Source organism: Gorilla gorilla, chromosome 9, assembly GCF_029281585.2.
Source record: "Gorilla gorilla gorilla isolate KB3781 chromosome 9, NHGRI_mGorGor1-v2.1_pri, whole genome shotgun sequence".
In the NCBI taxonomy this organism is placed as follows: Eukaryota; Metazoa; Chordata; class Mammalia; order Primates; family Hominidae; genus Gorilla; species Gorilla gorilla.
Window position 1 is genome coordinate 67,616,755 of NC_073233.2, and position 20,411 is coordinate 67,637,165.

At 40.4% G+C, this 20,411-nt stretch overlaps 1 protein-coding gene across 1 annotated transcript; it reads right to left on the bottom strand.

Moving 5' to 3' along the window:
• Window positions 1–5,691: 5,691 nt before the first annotated feature.
• On the bottom strand, window positions 5,692–19,293 carry TCN1 (transcobalamin 1). The gene is made up of 9 exons (XM_019035969.4): window positions 19,177–19,293; window positions 16,694–16,873; window positions 15,366–15,506; window positions 14,305–14,460; window positions 11,860–12,050; window positions 8,677–8,866; window positions 7,460–7,643; window positions 6,014–6,132; window positions 5,692–5,847 (listed from the first exon to the last, which is right to left on the bottom strand). The coding sequence occupies exons 1-9, from the start codon at window positions 19,253–19,255 to the stop codon at window positions 5,786–5,788; spliced, it is 1,302 nt and encodes a 433-aa protein (XP_018891514.1). The 5' UTR covers window positions 19,256–19,293; the 3' UTR covers window positions 5,692–5,785.
• Window positions 19,294–20,411: the final 1,118 nt, after the last annotated feature.

A 20,411-nucleotide genomic window follows, 5' to 3' on the forward strand; every position in this document is an offset into this window, starting at 1 on the left:
GAGCTGCCTTATGGAGAAGCCCACATATGGCCCCTGAGAGTAGCCTCCAGCCGATATTCAGGGAGAAAAGAACCCTTCCCCAGTGAGCTTTGAGATGAAGGCAGCCCCAGCTGACATCTTGATTGCAGCCCTGGGAGAGACCCTCCTAAGCCAGAGGACCCATGTAAACCCTCCCTGCATTCTTGACCCGCAGAAACTGTGGGATAATAAATGTTGTCTTAGGCCCGTAAGTTTTAGAGTCACTTGTTATGCAGCAATATATATCCAATACATGGTATATGGTGGAAGATGAGGCTGGAAAGACAGTTGGCATCTTCTTGGTGGACAGCCTTGCATGCTGTGTGAAGGAATAGGAGGCAGAATAATGGCACTGCCCACACACCGCCAAATGCCCATATCCTAATCCCTGGAACTTGTGAACATGTTACGTGGGTTATATGGCCAGGAAGAATTAAAGATGCACATGGAATTAAGGTGGCTAATGAGCTGACTTTAAGAGAGGAAGGTTAGCTTGGATCATCTGGGTGGGCTCAATGTCATCACAGAGGTCCTTGTTAGTTGCAGAGGAAGGCAAGAGCGTTAGAGTCGGAAAAGCAAATGTGATGTTAGAGGCAGAAGTCAGAATGATGCAATTGCTGGCTTTGTAGGTGGACAGGGGCCATGAGCCATGCAACGTGGGCAGCCTCCAGAAGCTGGAAAAGACAAGGAAATGGATTCTTCTTCACAAGCTCTGTTACTAGGGGAGCCCTACGGAAATAGCTGGGAGGGCTTCTTATTTTCTTAAACTGTTGTTTCCCCTTAGCCTTTTTTTTTTTTTTTTAAGATTGTCCCTGTTCTTTTTTTTTTTTTCATTATTATTATACTTTAAGTTTTAGGGTACATGTGTACAATGTGCAGGTTAGTTACATGTGTATACATGTGCCATGCTGGTGCGCTGCACCCGTTAACTCGTCATTTAGCATTAGGTATATCTCCTAATGCTATCCCTCCCCCCTCCCCCCACCCTACAACAGTCCCCAGAGTGTGATGTTCCCCTTCCTGTGTCCATGTGTTCTCATTGTTCAATTCCCATCTATAAGTGAGAACATGCGGTGTTTGTTTTTTTTGTCCTTGCAATAGTTTACTGAGGATGATGATTTCCAATTTCATCCATGTCCCTACAAAGGACATGAACTCATCATTTTTTATGGCTGCATAGTATTCCATGGTGTATATGTGCCACATTTTCTTAATCCAGTCTATCATTGTTGGACATTTGGGTTGGTTCCAAGCCTTTGCTATTGTGAATAGTGCCACAATAAACATACGTGTGCATGTATCTTTATAGCAGCATGATTTATAGTCCTTTGGGTATATACCCAGTAATGGGATGTCCCCTTAGCCTTTTTATCTATAGGTGCCACTGCTTAAAGAGCTCCAGATGGCCCAGGATGCTTCAGGAGCTTCATGATCCCTTGCCAAATACCAGAGGAAGATAAGACCTGCACCAGACCGGTGCAAACCAGAACCGGCAACCCCTAGTTACTTTTAGATCATTAACATATCATTATAATACTAGATTCCTCTCCCTTAAAAGAAAATTGCTGCCATTTTGTGTACACGCGAGGTATGAAGAAGTATGTCTGGGGACTGCGCCTGCGTGTTTGGAACTCCACCCACGGCCTGCTTACATACCTCCCTGCCTCATGTCTAACTCTTGAAAATTTTCCTGCTTCCCATTGCTTAAGGAGAATGCGCCTTTAGAGCGAGAGCTCCCCTTCTCCATTCCCTGGCCAGTGAATACGACCCAATTGCTTTTGTCCAATTGCATGTTCCTTCTTTGTGACCCATACAAAGTAGGGAAAGAACTTGGTTTACTGGTGCCACCTCTAGAAGGAACACGGCTCCTTCAACACCTTGATTTTAGCCCAGTAAGACTCTGACTTCCAGAACTGTGAGATGATAAATTTGTCTTAAATAACAAAATTTGTGGTAACCTGTTACAGCAACAATAAGAATCTAATACAGGATTATGAGTACAGTATGGTGCTGACTTTGCGTTCCAGAGCCTGCTCCTGATCGTCCTGAGATGATCCACACACCCTTGGCCTGCCAGCTCTTTAACCACTCACTTCCTTGTATTATAAATTACCATTTACAACCAGGGCTGCTGCAAGATTGATCGTGACACAATTGTTGCAGTTAGTAAATAATTCCCAGAACAGGAACCACACAGGCCATACATTTCTTAACAGGGATATTTTGACAGTCCTTGGTTAACTATTGACTGGGGTGATGTGTTCATTTATTTCCTTGTTTCTCCTGTGCCTAATATTTTGGTATCAAAGCACCTAGACTCTCTCTGGACATAAGTAAGGTTTATTTGTGGTGATTATTCTTTGCTGTGGCAGCAAAACGAAGTTTCTCTCTTCAGACTCAGTTCAGGTACTGTAATAGTCTCAAGCTGTAGGAGCTTCTTGTAAGGCAAGTGTGGCCAATTAGGTTTCTTATTTTTATTTTTATGTTTTTCTGAGATGGAGTCTGGCTCTGTTGCCCAGGCTGGGGTACAATGGTGTGATCTCAGCTCACTGCAACCTCTGACTCCTGGGTTCAAGTGATTCTCCTGCCTCAGCCTCCTGAGTAGCTGGGATTACAATTGCCTGCCAACATGCCCAGCTAATTTTTGTATTTTTAGTAGAGATGGGGTTTCATCATGTTGGCCAGACTGGTCCCAAACTCTTAACCTCAGGTGATCTGCCCGCCTTGGCCTCCCAAAGTACTGGGATTACAGGCATGAGCCACCACGCCTGTCCTCAGAACTAGGTTTCAAGGGCCGATGTTAGTGGAACCCTCCCTAAGGGAGTGTTATTTCATGTCTACTTCTGAGATTAAAGGCATTTATATCAGACAGCAATGTTACTTACTACATTATACTTTTTTTTTTTTGAGACAGAGTCTAGCTCTGTTTCCCAGGCTGGAGTGCAGTGGCGCATTCTCGGCTCACTGCAGCCTCCGCCTCCCAGATTCAAGCGATTCTCCTGCCTCAGCCTCCCAAGTAGCTGGCACTACAGGCGCATGCCACCACACCTTGCTAATTTTTGCATTTTTAGTAGAGACGGGGTTTCACCATGTTGGCCAGGATAGTCTCGATCTCCTGACCTAGTGATCCACCTGCCTCAGCCTCCCAATGTGCTGGGATTACAGGCGTGAGCCACTGCGTCCGGCCTACATTATACTTTAAGACCTCTGGCTGGGAGAAACTAGGCTCTGTCTGTTAGAAATAAATGCTAGTAGTGCTAATTGCTAGTATGCAATTCTGACATTTTGCATATTTCTCACCTTAAACCAGTATCCTTCAATTTCACATAGCTTGTATAGGCTACAAACAGATCTGACGATTAACAGCACCAGGGATCCTGGAAGGGTAACATGCCTCCCAGCTTCTCTAATTTAGCTTTATTATTATTATTATTATTATTGTTATTATATTTTTAATTTTTGTGGGTACACAGTAGGTGTATATATTTTCTAACTTAGCTTTAAAGATGAGACACAGACCCAAGGGATAGAATCCATTTCTGTCCACTCATGAGGGTCATGTGTTACACCCAGTTAATGAAGACCAGGGCAGAGTTGAACCTGAGCATCGAGTATCAATAGCAGAAAGCAGTATGTTGGAAGAGAGTTCAATCTCTGACTGTGAAGCAGTGTCACTGGTGAAGGAGAGGAAGCTAGGATGATTGTGAAGAAAACACAGGAGAAATGAGGAAGACATTGTTAAAATAATTCACCTGGCTGGGCGTGGTGGCTCACGCCTGTAATCCTAGTGCTTTAGGAGGCCAAGGTGGGTGGATCACCTGAGGTTAAGAGTTCGAGACCAGCCTGGCCAACATGGAGAAACCCCACCTCTACTAAAAATACAAAATTAGCTGGGCATGGTGGTGCATGCCTGTAATCCCAGCTACTCAGGAGGCCAAGGCAGGAGAATCACTTGAACCCAGGAGGCGGAGGTTGCAGTGAGCCGAGATCACACCATTGCACTCCAGCCTGGGCATCAAGAGCGAAACTCTGTCTACAAAAAATAATAAAATAAATAATAATTCAACTAATTCTACCTGAAGGCATTTTTCTTTTAAAAATTACTTTATTTTAAACTTTTACTTTAAGTTCGGTATACATGTGCAGGTTTGTTATGTAGATAAACCCATGACATGGGGGTTTGTTTTACAGATTATTTCATCACCCAGGCATTAAGCCTAGTATCCATTAGTTATTTTTCCTGATCTTCTCCCTCCTCGCCACCCTCCACCCTCTCATAGGCCCCAGTGTGTGTTGTTCCCCTCTATGTGTCCATGTGTTCTCATCATTTAGTTCCCGCTTATAAATGAGAATATGCAGTTTCCTGTGTTAGTTTGCTAAGGATAATGGCCTCTGGCTCCATCCATGTTCCTGCAAAGGACATGATCTCATTTTTTATGGCTGCATAGTATTCCATAGTGAATATGTACTGTATTTGCTTTAAAAGTCTATCATTGGTGGACATTTAGGTTGATTCCATATTTTTGCTATTGTGAATAGTGCTGCAATACACATACACGCGGTTTATATTAGATTTAGATGTAGAATGATTTATAGTCTTTTGGGTATATACCCAGTAATGAGATTGCTGGGTTGAATGGTAGTTCTGTTTTTAGCTCTTTGAGCAATCTCCACACTGCTTTCCCCAGTGGTTGAACTAATTTACACTCCTACCAACAGTGTATGTGTTTCTTTTTCTCCATAACCTCACCAGCATCTGTTATTTTCTGACTTTTTAATAGTAGCCATTGTGACTGGTGTGGCATGGTGTCTCATTGTGGTTTTTATTTGCAGGAAATTACTTTAAATGGGTTACTTTACACTTTACATAAAGTACCTTTTGTCCTTTGGTATCTTAAGTGTCCTTCTAGTTTCTGACTGTACTGCATGTAGCCTAGGTACTCAGTGTAAGTACAAGCTCGTGCTGCCTTGATGTGATTCAACTTTTTTCCTTTAAGACGTGACTTCTTAGCATGACAAAAATTGATTAGAAAAATAAAAAAGGAAAAAAGTGAATTCTGTGGAAATGAACATTATAAGTGACTTTTTTGCATACGTATTTTGATGATATGAATATTGGGGTGATTTTATGGGGAAATAAAGGGAAAATAAATGTAAGAGAAGAATAAGTGGGACCCAAGGGAGACAGCTGGAGGCAGAGGATGAGATTGTTTCTCAAACTACGGGCGGACCTTTTATGTATATGCCTCACGTTTCCCCCTTTCTTCTGAGCAACATGTTTTTTTAACCCACCACCTGTATGAAATCAGTGTGACCAATGGGCTCCTCTCTTGCATCTGGGCCTCAGAGAGTTCAGTCTCTCACAGACTTTCTGCTTGATCTCATTGGTTGTTGCTGCAACATTAGACCTAGAACCTTATCCCCATTTTACCCAGTTGCCCAATGCCACTGAGATAGTTAGGAGGAGAACCTTGAGTAGAACCCCGCTTATTAGACATGTGGTCTCATTTCTTTTCACTTCAGTTCTTCCTTAGGTGGACTTTCGTCTAATAAATTTTAAAATCCTTTCAGAATGAACTAATTAGAACATGCTCTTTTTGTATAGTTGTTAATCTTTTAACAACTTTTATTGAACATGTAGAGAGAGAAGGGGAGGTTATCAACTCTCCTGCTCGTACTGGGATAAATGAAGAAGAAGGCATAAGGACAATAAACATGGAACTCCACTGCAAATGGATTTTATGCAGCTGAGGAAAGTTTGGGCTTATTAGTATTTGCTCCAGCGAATCTCCAAGTTTTCTCCATTGCGGACAACGTAACTACCAGCTCCTGAAAAGGAAGAAGAAAGAGAACTGGGTCAAATGATTTGGCCACTAAATCACCAAATAATGGATGTCATCTCTACTAACCCCTTGGCCCAATCCCCACAGAGGCTCACACCCCTCTCCATTTGGGCATTTTTAGCATGGGTCTTTTTGGCATGTCTCTGCCTTACCTTGGCTCAGTGGTTCGCCTCCACTCAGAAGTTCCCAGTAGGTTCTGTCATTATTGTTGGCACATAGGCCCTGAATACAGGTGATATAGGGCCCCCATGAGCGCTCCTCCATTGTGAAACTGTGGGTGACAGCCAGTAGGTTACTGGGACTTAGAATTGTCAAAGGAAACCAACAATAGGCATTTCTCAAACTTTAATGTACCTGAGAATCACTTGATGACATTACAAAAAATGCAGATTTCCTGGCCCTATCCATAGATATTCTCATTTTTAGATATGAGCTGTGGGTCAGGAATCTGCATGCTTTATAAACACTCCAGCTGATTCTAATGCAGGCACTCCACACTCCATGCTAAATTAGAGAAATGATGCTCATGGTTTCTGCTCTCCCCACCTGCCGTGGTAGATACTTTTCAGATAACAGCTTCAACCTTCCACCCCAAGATAGTAACTGCTGAAGATACTGATTCAGTAGAAGAACATATTATCCTCATGTGCTAGAGACACCATAAGTTACTGAGTTTTCCCTTAGAAAAGAGGAACAGGAAAGGATAATTTGATATTTCATATTGTGTTTATTAAAAAGTGACAGGTCAGTATCTGTTTTATATTCCGTGGTCATTTTTCTACCTCCCTTAAAGCCCTTGAGGGTAGCCTTTATAATGTATATTATATTATTATTCTGATTTTCTTTATAGCATCCTATGCTATGTTGTTAGATATGATAAATAACTGTCAACTAGAGTTAAGGAGCCAAATAAGTCATACTTTTCAGAGGCAAAGCCATTATTTTAATTTTAATACTTGACCTCCTTGACCAGTTACTTTAGTTTAGGGATCTATGAATTTTCTGAAAGCGAGGGCAGGGAGAAGCTTCAGGGTATCTGTGAAACCCTCAGTTGAAATGCTAAATTTGGCAGTGGCTCATGCCTGTAATCCCAGCACTTTGGGAGGCTGAGGTGGGCAGATCTGTTGAGCCCAGGAATTCAAGACCAGCCTGTGCAACATAGTAAGATGCTGTCTGTAAAATAAATAAATAAACAAATGCCAATTTTTGTGTGTACGTTCATTTTTTTCCTGGATGAACATTCATTACATTCACTTGATTTTCAAAGGGGTCAGTGATTCAAAAAGAGTTAAGAACCACTGTTCTAGATCTCAAATGTTTGACTTTAGAAGTTACATTTATTGAAAGAATTTTACTGAAATAAGAGAGAGCCCTGAGATTCATTAATTTATTTAGCGAACATTAATTTACTATTATGTGCAAGCAGATGAAATATCTCACCTCCTATTTTAAACTCCTGCTGTGAGATGTAGATGGACAGCAAAGCTACTGATCCAGAAGCATTTTAAATATACTTTGTATTTAGGTGCGAATGCATTATTACTGCATCTTTAGAAATGATAGCAAACATCTTAACCTTAGGTTAGGTACAGACCTACCCAAATATAGTATCATTCATTTTCTGGGCTTTCTTCATCACACTGAGGAAGACAGAACCATTTAGCACAGTGACATTGGTGAAATATGTTTCATTGATTCTCACAGAGTAATTGACGGAGATATATGATTGTGAGTCAGGAGGTGTCACAGTTATAGGCTCATCGGTGGAGATGTTGAAGTTACCTGGCAGAGACAGAAAAGCCCAGAGCAATATTCAGAAAAATAAAAATGATATTAGAGTTTGCAGACCTACTCAACCCCTATCCAAGGACTCCTTGCCTTTATGCAGACATGGATTTACTGTAACGAGCAATTATCATCACTCAAGGGGCAAATTTCTCATATAACTAAAGCAGAAACTAAGACCCAAACTCACCAGCTTGTGAATGTTGGCACTTGGCTCAACTCCCAGCTGTTTAAGCAATTCAGTTGCTCTAACTTCTGTTTCTCACAGAGGATCCTGATTTTTTTTTTCTTTTTTTGCCTTGGTACAGCATACAATAATGCTTGTCTTTTCTCCTTTTTATTGCTTAACGTTTATTGAAAACATATGAATTGCCACGCACTATACTAATCATTTTACATGGATTGTCTCATTCAATCTTTACAAAAACCTATGTTAGGTACTGTCCTTGTTCCCAACTTTTACATTAGAAAACTGAAGCTTAGAGGTTAAACATTTTGTCCAAGTTTCCTAAACCTTGAGTGGCTGAACCAGGAATGGACAGAGATATAAGACAATGTCTCCTTTCCTTCTACCTGGTTGCAAGGTCATTTGTTTGACTAAGTAACGCATGCTACAATTTTCGAATACTGGCATATCACTTCCACACGGATGTCTCATTTCCCTAAGGGATCACTCACTGTGCAAAGTCAGAGTCACGGTACCAATCCTCCATACTTTATTTAGGATGAGAATGATGCTCAGATCCTTCTATATCCAACAGTCAGAAAATACGCCTTTGGAGGTGGACATTATTTAATCAGGTCTGCCTTGTTAATGTTTGAACTAAGAAGGACATCTAGCACTCAGTTAAGAACAAATCCTCAGGTGACTGTAATCCCTGGTAACATGATGAAAACTGAATTCTCTCTGGCAACTGTTATGTTTTGGAGGTTTATCTGGTCACTTTTGGTTTCAAAGGACACCTGAATCTCACATGCTTTGGGTGCTATGGTGAAAAGCGAAACAGTGTGCTCTCTTTAATGCTTATACCTGAAGCAGAGACGCAAGAAGAGTCTTTGTTAATATCCAAGAAGGTCTTTCCCATCAGGGCAGGTAAGACCTGGGCTGCAGCGTTTGGATTACTGAATGCTCCTTGAGAAATTTCCGTGAGCACTGTATTCAGAGTTTGTTGGCAATTCCAGTCATTTTCATTATAATAGTCTGATGATACAAAGAGGGCCTAATGAGGCAGGGTGGGGTGGGGGGGTGATGAGAGATAAAGAGAGACAGAGAGAGAATATGAGACACTTCAAATAAGGGGGAAGCCTTATCTATAACTATGTATATAACTAATTCAGTATTAATTGAACATTGACTACCTAAGAAGCACCTCAGATAACTCAGTTATCTTTCTTGTTATCCAGAAGCTTATAAACTAGTTTGGGCAGGGAGGTTGGAACTGCTTAATAACACAAGCTATAATAGTTCCAATGAAGGCAGACTTTGCCACATTCATTTCTGTATCCCAGTGCTGGGAAATACCTGTCATATAGGAGACACTCAATAAATATTAACAAACTACTGTAAAAGGAGATGCCAGAGGAATGCCCTAAGGGATGCATCTAGTGGGATGCCTCTTTCAAAAGAGGAGAGGAGCTCACAAACATTTAATTAAGCTAAAAAAAAAAAAAGCTTCCTGGAGAAGGTGGTATTTGAGTTAGGCCTTGGAGAGTAGGATAGAGCACTCAAGAGGAACAACATGAACAAAGGTGTTAGGTAGGAATGGCCAGGACATGACCTGGCAATGATGAGAGTATCTGCATTTTAGCAAAGTTCCTCAGGGGATTCCTCCTGGTTTAGGAGAACTGATGTATGGGGAACATTGGAGGCAACTGTGGAAAAACAGGCTGGAGAAGGAAGTTGGGCTAGACTAGTAGATGCTTGAATTTTATGATGAGATGTCTGACCTCATTTGATTGACAATGGGGAGTCTAATAGTTCATTAAACAGAAACTCTCCTGGCAGCAGAATGTAAGCTTGATTGAAGGGGCAGAATTGTGAGGTAGTAAAAGTTAGGAGGGCATTGGGGTAAGCAAGACAGGAACTAAGGTGGGTCGGACTTGAACATGCTGCTCTGTAGTTTCCCAGGGATGGACAGTTCCTGTTTTCATCTTTTCTTGGAGGTTCTTAAGCTAACCAAGTTGTCCACAAGCATTTGTGGGATATTAAGAAAAAAGAAAAACTGGTCATAGTACATTTCCTCTTAAGACACGTCAATAAATGTTATTCACATACATAACAATAAATTAAATGTTATTAATATTTAAAAATACCCAACAATGTGTTGTAGGCAATTAGCTCTTGATCCTACTGTGAATTTGTATCACCTGTAGGGCTTTTAAACCAGAGCAAGGCCCAGGCTCCACCTCTAAATTTCTGTACTACCTGGCTGGTGTGGGCCTGGGTATTAGTGTTTTCTAAGAGCTCCTTTAGGTGATTCAAATATGCAATGAAAATGGGAAAGCAGTTTATATTCAGTTCAAACTTAGTAAGGCAATCAACAACATAAATAGTAACAACAACAATACAGATAACCTTATGACTGGACCCGTGCTTACACCTCCAGCCTCCTGTTATGTTTCCCAAGGACTCTGTGCTGGTCATGCCGAACACCTTGACCTTAAAATGCCTAACATTCTTTTGTGCTTTTGGGTCTTTGTCCTCACTGTCGTCTCTCCCTTGAAAGTCCTCTAGCCCTGAGTCAGCCTGGAAAATATCTATTCATACTGATGATGCAGTAAAGTTTTTTTTTTTTCTGTAAACCTTCCTTGATCGCTTCTTATATCTTCTTCCCCTTAGAGTTTTGTAAATCAATGGCTGAATGAATGCAGGAATAAAGTCTCAGACCTCAAAGGGCATATGCACGACAGTGTAGGTGCTGAGTGTGAGTTTTGAGAACAACAGCCCAGGTCCCATCCCAATCTACACCACTTTCCGGTTTTGTGAGATTAGTTAGATTGCTGACACAGTTACTGTGACTCATGCTCCTAGTTTAGGAAATGGAGGTAATGGGGTAGTTTGCTCTTATCAGCGGGGGATACATTCCAAGAACTACAGTGGATGCCTGAAACCATGGATAGTACTGAGCCTTAAATATACTATGTTTTTTCCCTATACATCCACACCTATAATAAAGTTCAGTTTATAAATTAGGCACAGTAGGAGATTAACAACAGCAATAATCAAATAGAACAATTATAATAATATATTACAGCACCATTGCTCTTGTGCTTTGGGGCCATTATTAAGTAAATACGGGTTACTTGAACACACGCACTTCAATGTTGGGACAGTTGATCTGATAATCGGCTACTAAGTGATTAACAAGCACAGACAAAGGGATGAGTCACTTCCTGGGTGGAACAGAGCGGGAAGGTGCAAGATTTTATCACACTACTCAGAATTATGCACAATTTAAAACTTATGCGTTGTTTATTTCTGAAATTTTCCATTTAATATTTTCAAGCCTCAGTTGACCTTGGGTGACTGAAACTGTGGAAAGTGAAACTGTGGATAACGGGGGGACTACTGTGTGTGTGAAAGTGTAATCTACGTGTGATAGAACAACAAAGTAGATTGTAGTAGACTCTAGAGTTTCTTAGAGAAATTGTAGTTAGGAAAAGCTTCCTAGAAGCATTGGCTATGGGGAAGTAAAGCTGAAGATGAGAAGAGTGCATGTCAGGGAGGGGAAGGGAATCGTATGAGCAAAATGAAAGTTAGTATAGGAACCGCAGAATGGATAATAAGGTCTTAGGAGGCCAATAAGAAAGGAAAAAGATACTAGCTGGGCACAGTGGCCCACACCTGTAATCCCAGCACTTTGGGAGGCCAAGGTGAGTGGATCACCTGAGGTCAGGAGTTCGAGACTGGCCTGGCCAACATGGTGAAACTCTGTCTCTACTAAAAATGGAAAAAATTAGCTGGGCGTGGTGGTGGGTGCCTGTAATCCCAGCTACTCAGGAGGCTGAGGCAGGTGTAATCCCAGCTACTCAGGAGACTGAGGCAGGAGAATCGCCTGAACTCGGGAGGCGGAGGTTGCAGTGAGCTGAGCTCGCACCATTGCAACTCCAGCCTGGGCAACAAGAGTGAAGCTCCATCTTAAAAAAAAAAAAAATACTGCTTTCTTCCAGAGAAGACTCCCTTCTCTGCCTCCTGTTTCACCCTCTGACTTACCTGCATGGCTTCTCCTGTGCTAAATGTGTTTCCAATGAGACCATTTTCTTTTTTCTCAGACAGAATCTTTTCTACCAGTGACTTTGTATAAATACTGATGTTCTTTAAAGTGCCTTCATCTGCTTTGACCTGCCCATTTATTAGACTCCTCTTCACACAGGTCAGAGCCAGGACAGCCATTGCACCAGTATCTGTCAGGAAACAAAACATTGTTGATAGGCGACCAACCACCTCAGTTTGTCCTGGGCCGAGAGGTTTCCTGGGATGTGAGACTTTCAGTGCTAAAAGAAAAACAGATCTAGAAAAACTGGGATGGTTGGTCATGCTAATTGGTGAAGAAAGATTTCAAGATACAGCAATCATCTCTCCAGCACTAACCACTCAAATATTTAAAGATTTCTTCCCAATGTTCAGTTGCCATGTACTCCATAGTTCCTACCTCATACTGTAGTGCGATGGGTCTGCCACTTAAGGTTACTTAAGGGAGATGCACCTCACTAGTGGCCACCATGGCCAGTTTATTTTTCCCAGTGATAATGTACTCTGGCCACCTTTAGCTCATATACTAGCATTGTATATTTTGGTACTTATGACACTGTGTCCTGTGTTGTTCAGCTATTTCTGCTGTAGTTCATCTTGACTTAAAGCCAAGCTCCTGGAGGATTAGAGAGTGGTGTCTTGTATGTGTGTGTATGTGTGTCTGCAATCATATGTAAAGAAGTACTTGACATAGGGTCAATGCTCAGCTGAACATATTTAAAAAGAAAATTCAAGATGCATGCTGAAAGAGAAAAAGGGAAGTGCCCTGCAAAGATATGTCTGCTGCCTGAACTCTGAATCCCAGGCCATGGAGCCCAGCTGAGGAACAGGTGTCTTTGAGAATCCAAACATCCTGGAAAGTATCTAAGAACTTGCCAAGCAAAAGAGACCCATCACACATAGTAGGTAAAGAGCCAGGAAATTAGCTTAAAAGCAGTTTAGGGTGGGATGTAGCACGAATCTCTAAAGCTCTCTTGCTGCTGTCTGGAGTGTTTTTTGTTTGTTTGGTTTTGTTTTTTGTTTTTTTTTGAGACGGAGTCTCGCTCTTGCTGCCCAGGCTGGAGTGCTGTGGTCCGATCTCACTGTGAACTCTGCCTCCTGGGTTCCAGTGATTCTCCTGCCTCAGCCTCCTGAGTAGCTGGGATTACAGGAGTGAGCCACCACGCCCAGCTAATTTTGTATTTTTAGTAGAGACGGGGTTTCACCATGTTGGCGAGGCTAGTCTTGAACTCCCGACCTCAGGTGATCCACCCGCCTCGGCCTCCCAAAGTGCTGGGATGACAGGTGTGAGCCACTGCACCCTGCCTTTTTTTTTTTTTAAATACAATTCTGGGTTTCTTTTTTTACACATATTTTGGTCATAAAACACCTATGGATTTGTAGGTGCATACACATGGACAGTATTTCACTTTTACATCTTGGTTGCTCTCATCTTTTCCATCTTTCTCTAATCTTTTAGCCATGTTGGCTGAGGGATTGAGAAAACCTAAGAGAATGCATCAAATAAACTATGTTTTATTAAGGCTCTCAAGGGTTTCATTAGACTGATTAGAAAATAGTACTTTACAGAGTTGTTGCCCAGTAAACCTCTTTACAAAAGAGGATGAGGCAAGAGACTGGAAGAAGGAAAGATAAGGACTCGTTTTCTGGCTTGATACTTGGTGTCTCCTGTGTTCTTTAGCATGGGACCTTTCCTCTCTCATGGGAAAAGAAGTCTGAGAAATCTCACATTCTTCTTACTATCCAGAAATACTACATGGTGATTTGCTTTGAACTTCAATTTGAACTTTGAATTTGGAGAAAGATGAACTTGTATATCTGGATCCATAGAGGCTAAGCGCCTATACTAACTGTCTGAAGACTTCTTTATGGATATTAAGGCTGACACAGTGGGAAATTTCTGGTTCATTTCCCAAGGTGAATATACAATCTATTGATTAAAATATTGGACTTTGTCACTGGAGAGGTGGTATTGTTCAAGACTCTCAAGGTATTCAAATTGTCCCAATAAACTAGAGAAAGAGACAGTGTTAAGATAAATGAATTCCATTGCATTTCCCTTTTCTAAAACTTACCCTTTCTAAAATATTTCATGTGGATATTCTCATGCTTTATCCTCATTTTACAGATGGAAAAATTAAGATCAAGGGTTAACATTCATTGTTTATATAACCCAAAGAAGAGCTGGAGCAGAAACCGGGTATTTCTACTATACCACACATCTAGAAAGAAGCTTAAATGCCGTCCATCATCCATTCTTCTCAAAAAGAAAATTCCCTTTTGAGGGGACTAGAGCAAAGAGGGTAGAAAATAAAATCCAGGTACTTACTGGTAGAAAAACTCAAAGAGCAAGACCTACTGGTGACCATGTCCTCTGTACCAAGGGAATTGGGCTTAGTAACTCACCTACTGAGAACTGGCTACCAAAATAATAGTTTTTATTTTCAGGAGTGAAGTGGTTGACAACTTCGGCGGTTGAGTAGTTCCCATTGAACAGACACAAGGCCAAAACGTCCAGGCTGAGCTGGTAGTAGTTAGTCAGGGGAGTGCCGTTGTGTGCTTCTAGAAAAGAGAAGAAATACCTCCCTTAATCATGGAAGTGGTAATGGAGTATGCATTTTCCATCTATTCCTACTTACTCTATTTTAATTTCTTTACATTTAAGGAAAGGTGGCTAATAGAAGGGGGAGGTCACCCATAGAATCAGAAAACCTGAGAAATGTGAGGGCTTTTAAGGGCCACTAAATTCCGCTCAATTTCTTTCATTTTATAACTGAGGGGACACAGTCTTAAAGAGATTAAGATGCTATCTAGATATTCAGATGGTTACAGAGTTAGGGCCAGAATACAGGTTTTCAACCTCCAATCCTCTTGCGTTTTCAATAGTAAGGTGTTGAAACTGTAAGTAGAAACCTAGGTTAGAGGCCATCTCAAAGGAAAATGGACTTACTGAAAAATAGAATAAATATTGGGTGGGAACTGAAATAAAAACAGTGCACCTCACTAGTGGCCACCATGGCCGGTTGATTTTTCCCAGTGATAATGTACTCTGTCCACCTTTAGCTCATATACTAGCATTGTATATTTTGTACTTATGACACTGTGTTCTGTATTGTTCAGCTATTTCTGGTGTAATTCATCATTTGACTTAAAGCCAAGCTCTTGGACGATTAGAGAATGGTGACTTGTGTGTGTGCGTGTGTGCGTGTGTGTGTGTGTGTATGTGTGTGTGTGTGTCTGCCATCATATGTAAAGTAGTACTTGACATAGGGTCAACGCTCAGCTGAACATATTTAAAAAGAAAATTCAAGATGCATACTGAAAGAGAAAAAGGGAAGTGCCCTGCAAAGACATAGTGAGATGAACGGGATGAAGAGAAGGAAAGAGTGGAGGGAAACTTCATATAGTTTTGAATCAGTGGAGGAGAAGACAAGGTTGTCTAGGGTCTCTAAATATTTAATTCTTACCCATATTTTCAATTTCTGCTTGGAATTTATTTTCTAGCTTGTCGATCAGGTGGTAATCATATATTAAGTTTTCCTCAGCGTTACGACATACTCCCAAAGCCAGTATAATCAAGGCAAGCTCTCCCGAGCTTACATCTGACACTGAAAAGAAAAGTATTCAAGCTTAACAAGGTACAGGCTTGTGATTTTTTGGGCCTCCTGATTTCCTTGAGACTTATATTGCCTATCACTTTTTTCTTCTGTTGCGCTCTATACAGTCCTGTGTCGCTTAATGGTAGGGATAAATTCTGAGAAACTGGTTGTTAAGCGATTTTGTCATTGTGCAAACATCACAGACTGTACTTACACAACCTAGATGGTATAGTTGACTACACACCTAGGCTATAGGGTACAGCTTGTTGCTCTCAGGCTAAAAACCAGTATAGCATGTTACTGTCCTGAATACTATAGGCAATTGTAGCCCAATAGTATTAGTGTATCTAAACATATCCAAGCACAGAAAAGGTACAATAAAAATACACTATTAAAATCTTGTGGGACCACCGTCATATATATTCATCATTATGTGATGCATTCCTGTATGAATATTTGATTCCCCTCTTCTTTATCCTCAAAGCAGAGCCTTTTAGAGCAGTACTATATAAATGCAAACTAAATCTTTGTCTTTTCCATAAAAATCACAGAATCGTTTTGGAATCATACAATCCTTATGAAAGTGAAAAAAGAGGAAAAATAGATAAACAACAAGATCTTGGGTTTTTTTTTTCTCTTTGTGGTACCAGCTTGCTAGGATAGTAATTCTTGATTTTTAATGTTCTGCCTTTTAGAGTATCCAAACTCTCAGGATTCTCATAATTCTTATAATAATATTATGAGGTAGGTAAGAGTGGCTTCTTTTCCCCTTATACTAACTAGAAAACTGAGGCTCAGTATTAACATGACTGGTTCAAGGCCCACCCATACCTAGTCCAAATCTGGATTGTTCCATAGTTGCCTTTCCATCACCAGCTTTCTTAGTTATGATCTGTATTCCGATGTGGTTGTGAACTAAGCTAGCTTATGTAACAGCATTAATGGATAAGAATCCATAGCTTTTGTTTGTGGCTTCTTGAAGAAAAGTGGTTTTTAAGACCAAAAGAAGCAAGACCTAGCTCTAGGGTGAGTGGCATGGGATTGTATTTTGGGCATGTTTCTGTTACCTCAAGTTTGGTACCATTAGAAGGGATGTAGCAGGGATACTTTGGATGCATAATTTTTAGGATTAGTTGCAGATAATCTTTAAATAGGTAGATTTTTTTCTAAATCTTCCAGAAAATACAGAAACTTACATCTGCTTTTCACATTGTATTTGATTTGTTGGATCATCTTTTGCATCAGGGTTTGGATCTGGATTCCAACAAGTTTGAGGGACAACACAACATTGACAGCTCTGGTTCCCCTGTTATAGTTTGACTGGATCATTGTATTCAACAGAGGTTTTAGGCGGATGTAGTTTTCTTCACTTACCTCTGCGGCAGAGAAGGAAGGAAATAAGAAACACATACTCAGAAAATAGTAAGACTTGCAGCAGGGGTTATATAAAAATATTTAGTAACAGATATGGCACAGACCTAGACCAATCCAGTGGCTTCAGACTGTTGGTGGAATAATAAAAAGGTGGGTCTTGAACCCACCCCCATGCCAGACATTACTCCTTTAACAACCAACATGAAAATGTTTTAATATTTTAACAACTGTTGCAGACTTATCATTGTGTACTGGCAGACTCCTGCCTGGGAAATCTAGCATCATTCCCTAATTTTGTATATGAAGCTTAGATAGATTGTCCTTAAAGAAACTTCCATAATTGGAGGCTGAGCTGAAACTAGACTACATGTCTTCTGACTCTCAGTAAGCAGGACTTTCTACTTCCTGGATTCAGTTCTTTCCTTCTCCATCTTCTAAATCAATTGGGTTAATGTTGAGAAAATGCAGGTAATAATTCTATGTTATACTGGTGATTGACCCCAAAACTTTATTGTCTGATTGCCCAGCTGGCTGGGCATCGAGATCATTATTTAGCATTATGCAGCCTGTGAAAAACTCTCCAGTTTTAGCCTACAATATGCCCCAATTCCAGAGATGGAGGGAAGTCACATTATACTGTGGAAGTAGGAGAATCCATAGCTCCCAAGGAAATAGAGGAGAATAAAAAGATTTACTATTTATTTAAACACAGGACACTTTCTCAATGTATTTTTCCATAATCTTGAGGAGTAGCCCCAAATCCTACACATCTCCAGATTATCTAATGGATTAGTGGGAGAGTGAGAAGAACATGAGGTTTGGATTCAGATTTTGGCCACGTTCTGTGCTCCTTAACTTATGACTGTGGATAATAACTTATGTAACTTGTTTTACTCTTAGTTTTCTCATTTAAAAATTGTGGCTGTTAACACTTACCTTACAGATATTGGACAAGAAACCACCGAATAAACTGTAAAATGCTGCACATACTATTATTTCCAGCTCAACTGGAGTTTTTATCACTATACTTGAGAATCAAGGAAATGTAATTTCTCTTGCCCAGTTTTCTTTACTTTAAAAGAATGAGTGAAGAAGATCTGAATAGAGTGATTGTAGAAAGGTCATGGTTTGTTGCAGACACAATGGAACAATTGTGAGTCAGTTCTCTGAGATTTTGTGGAACCATCCAGCTCAGCAGATTTTCTGGCCCTGAAACAGACTTTTTAGTTCCTGGTCAACAATTCAAATCAGCTTCCTTGAGTCTCAAAGATAAATTTAATTATTATCATTATTATTTAAAATGAATTGAAAGCTAAAACCTATATAGCCATCCCCTATTCTTAGGATCCAACAGGAGAAATGTCAGGCCAAGAAGAAAAATCAGAGTCAGAAGAGTCTATACTTTAGCCTGTATGTATACAAGCCTGTCTTCTGTGGTGTTCTCTTCTTACTGGTTAGAGAGCACAGATAGTACCACCTAGTAATCTTTGGACTGGTTTGAAGCTCAATTTCAGAGTAAAGTCTCACAAAAGAGAAGTCATGCACTTGAGAACTGCACCAGACTTCATGAGATAATTTGCTTCAATAGTCTCCCCTCATTATCCTTTATTTATGAATGAAGCTAAAGAAATTCAGAAATGTTGGGTCATTCAATAACTAAGGGATCAAACTAAACCTGAATTTAGTTTTCCCTTCTCTTACTTTAATGTTCTTTTACAGAACCACACAATCTCTGGGGTCAACACCCATGCAAGAGATGATGGAACTTTATCCCATGTGTCCTGGGAAAGAGTTGAGGGAAGGTGGACATGCAACTTGGAACATCTAAACTCACTCATGACAAGACAGCAGTCATCACTATTTGAAAGAGATTATTATTTTTTTCTATGTAGTTACAAGGGGTTAACCCAAAAATCACACATTGAATTTCAGGAAAAAAAGGTTGCATATCAAGACCAAAAGATAACTTTCCATGATCTGGAAAAGTTTCTGGGAGCATAAATTTTCTGTCATTGAAAATTCACATGAATAGAGAGTTACTTGGTAGGGATGCTGTGCTAGAGAGGATCTGAGCACAGAAAGAGCAGTTAGGCAAGTGAACACACAATCTATAATTCCTCTTACAACAACATGCATCGTGAGACTTTCCTCACCATCTCCTGCCACCCTTTTCATCATTCATGGAGTCCAACCACATATGAAACTGGAATGGGATCTTTTCTCAGGTAACTCTACATAGAGTCTCTTGTCAACAGTTTTCAGTAGACTATCACTCTAGAGTAATTTTAGCTCAAAGTTTACTCACCACAGATCTCACATAGTTGGCTTGGAATAAGAGAAAACAGTAAGAGCCCCACTAGGGGCAGCTGGTGTGACTGTCTCATCTCTCCAACAGTGTACCAGAATGTTGACGAATTGGCTGGCTATTTATTAAGTGATGGGCAGAAGGTAATGAGAGCTCCTCCTTCAGGTTGCCTCAGCCTCTTTTCACTCAAGCAAATATTGAGCAATGTCAGGAGGTGTGGTCAAGTGTATTTGTCCATGTGATATAATAAATAAGGAAGAAGACTTGAAGGATGTGGTTAGGGAGAATAAGGCAATAACTTTCCTTTGTCTCCTGTCCTAAACCTTCGGGTTTCACATCTATTATTTGCCTTCCGCGCAGTGAACATATATTAGGCAAATGACTGTTTCCTGGAATCTTTCCTTTTTTTTCCGTTTCACTTTATGTTTTATGTTTCCTGATAAAGTAGATTTGATCATGCAAACACATACAACGTACAAAAATGGAAGTAAAAGAAGACATCCAAATGGGAAGCAGGCATATGAAAAGGTGCTTGAAAAGGTGCTTAACATCATTGATCATCAGATAAATGGAAATCAAAGCTACAATGAGATATCCTCTCATCTCAGTTAAAAATGGCTTTATTCAAAACACAGGCAATAACAAATGCTGGCAAGGATGTAGAGAAAAGGGAAGCCTCGTACACTGTTGGTGGGAATGTAAATTAGTACAATCACTATGGAGAACAGTTTGGAGGTTCCTCAAAAAATGAAACATAGAGCTACCATATGATCCAGCAATCCCACTGCTGGCTATATACCCAAAAGAAAGAAGACCAGTATATTGAAGAGATATCTGCACTCCCATGTTTGTTGCAGCACTGTTTACAATAACCAAGATTTGGAAGCAAGCTAAATGTCTATCAGCAGATAAATGAACACAGCAAATGTACATATACACAATGGAGTACTATTCAGCCATATAAAAGAATGAAATCCTGTCAGTTGTGACAAAATGGATGGAACTGGAGATAATTATGTTAAGTGAAATAAGCCAGGCACAGAAAGACATACATTGCATGTTCTCACTTATTTGTGGGATCTAAAAATCAAAACAATTGAATTCATAGAGATAGAGAATGAAAAGATGGTTACCGGGGGCTGGGAAAGGAAGTGGTGGGAAGGAGATGGGGAGGGTTAATGGGTACAAAATATTAGAAAGAATGAATAAGACCTACTATTGGTAGCATAACAGGG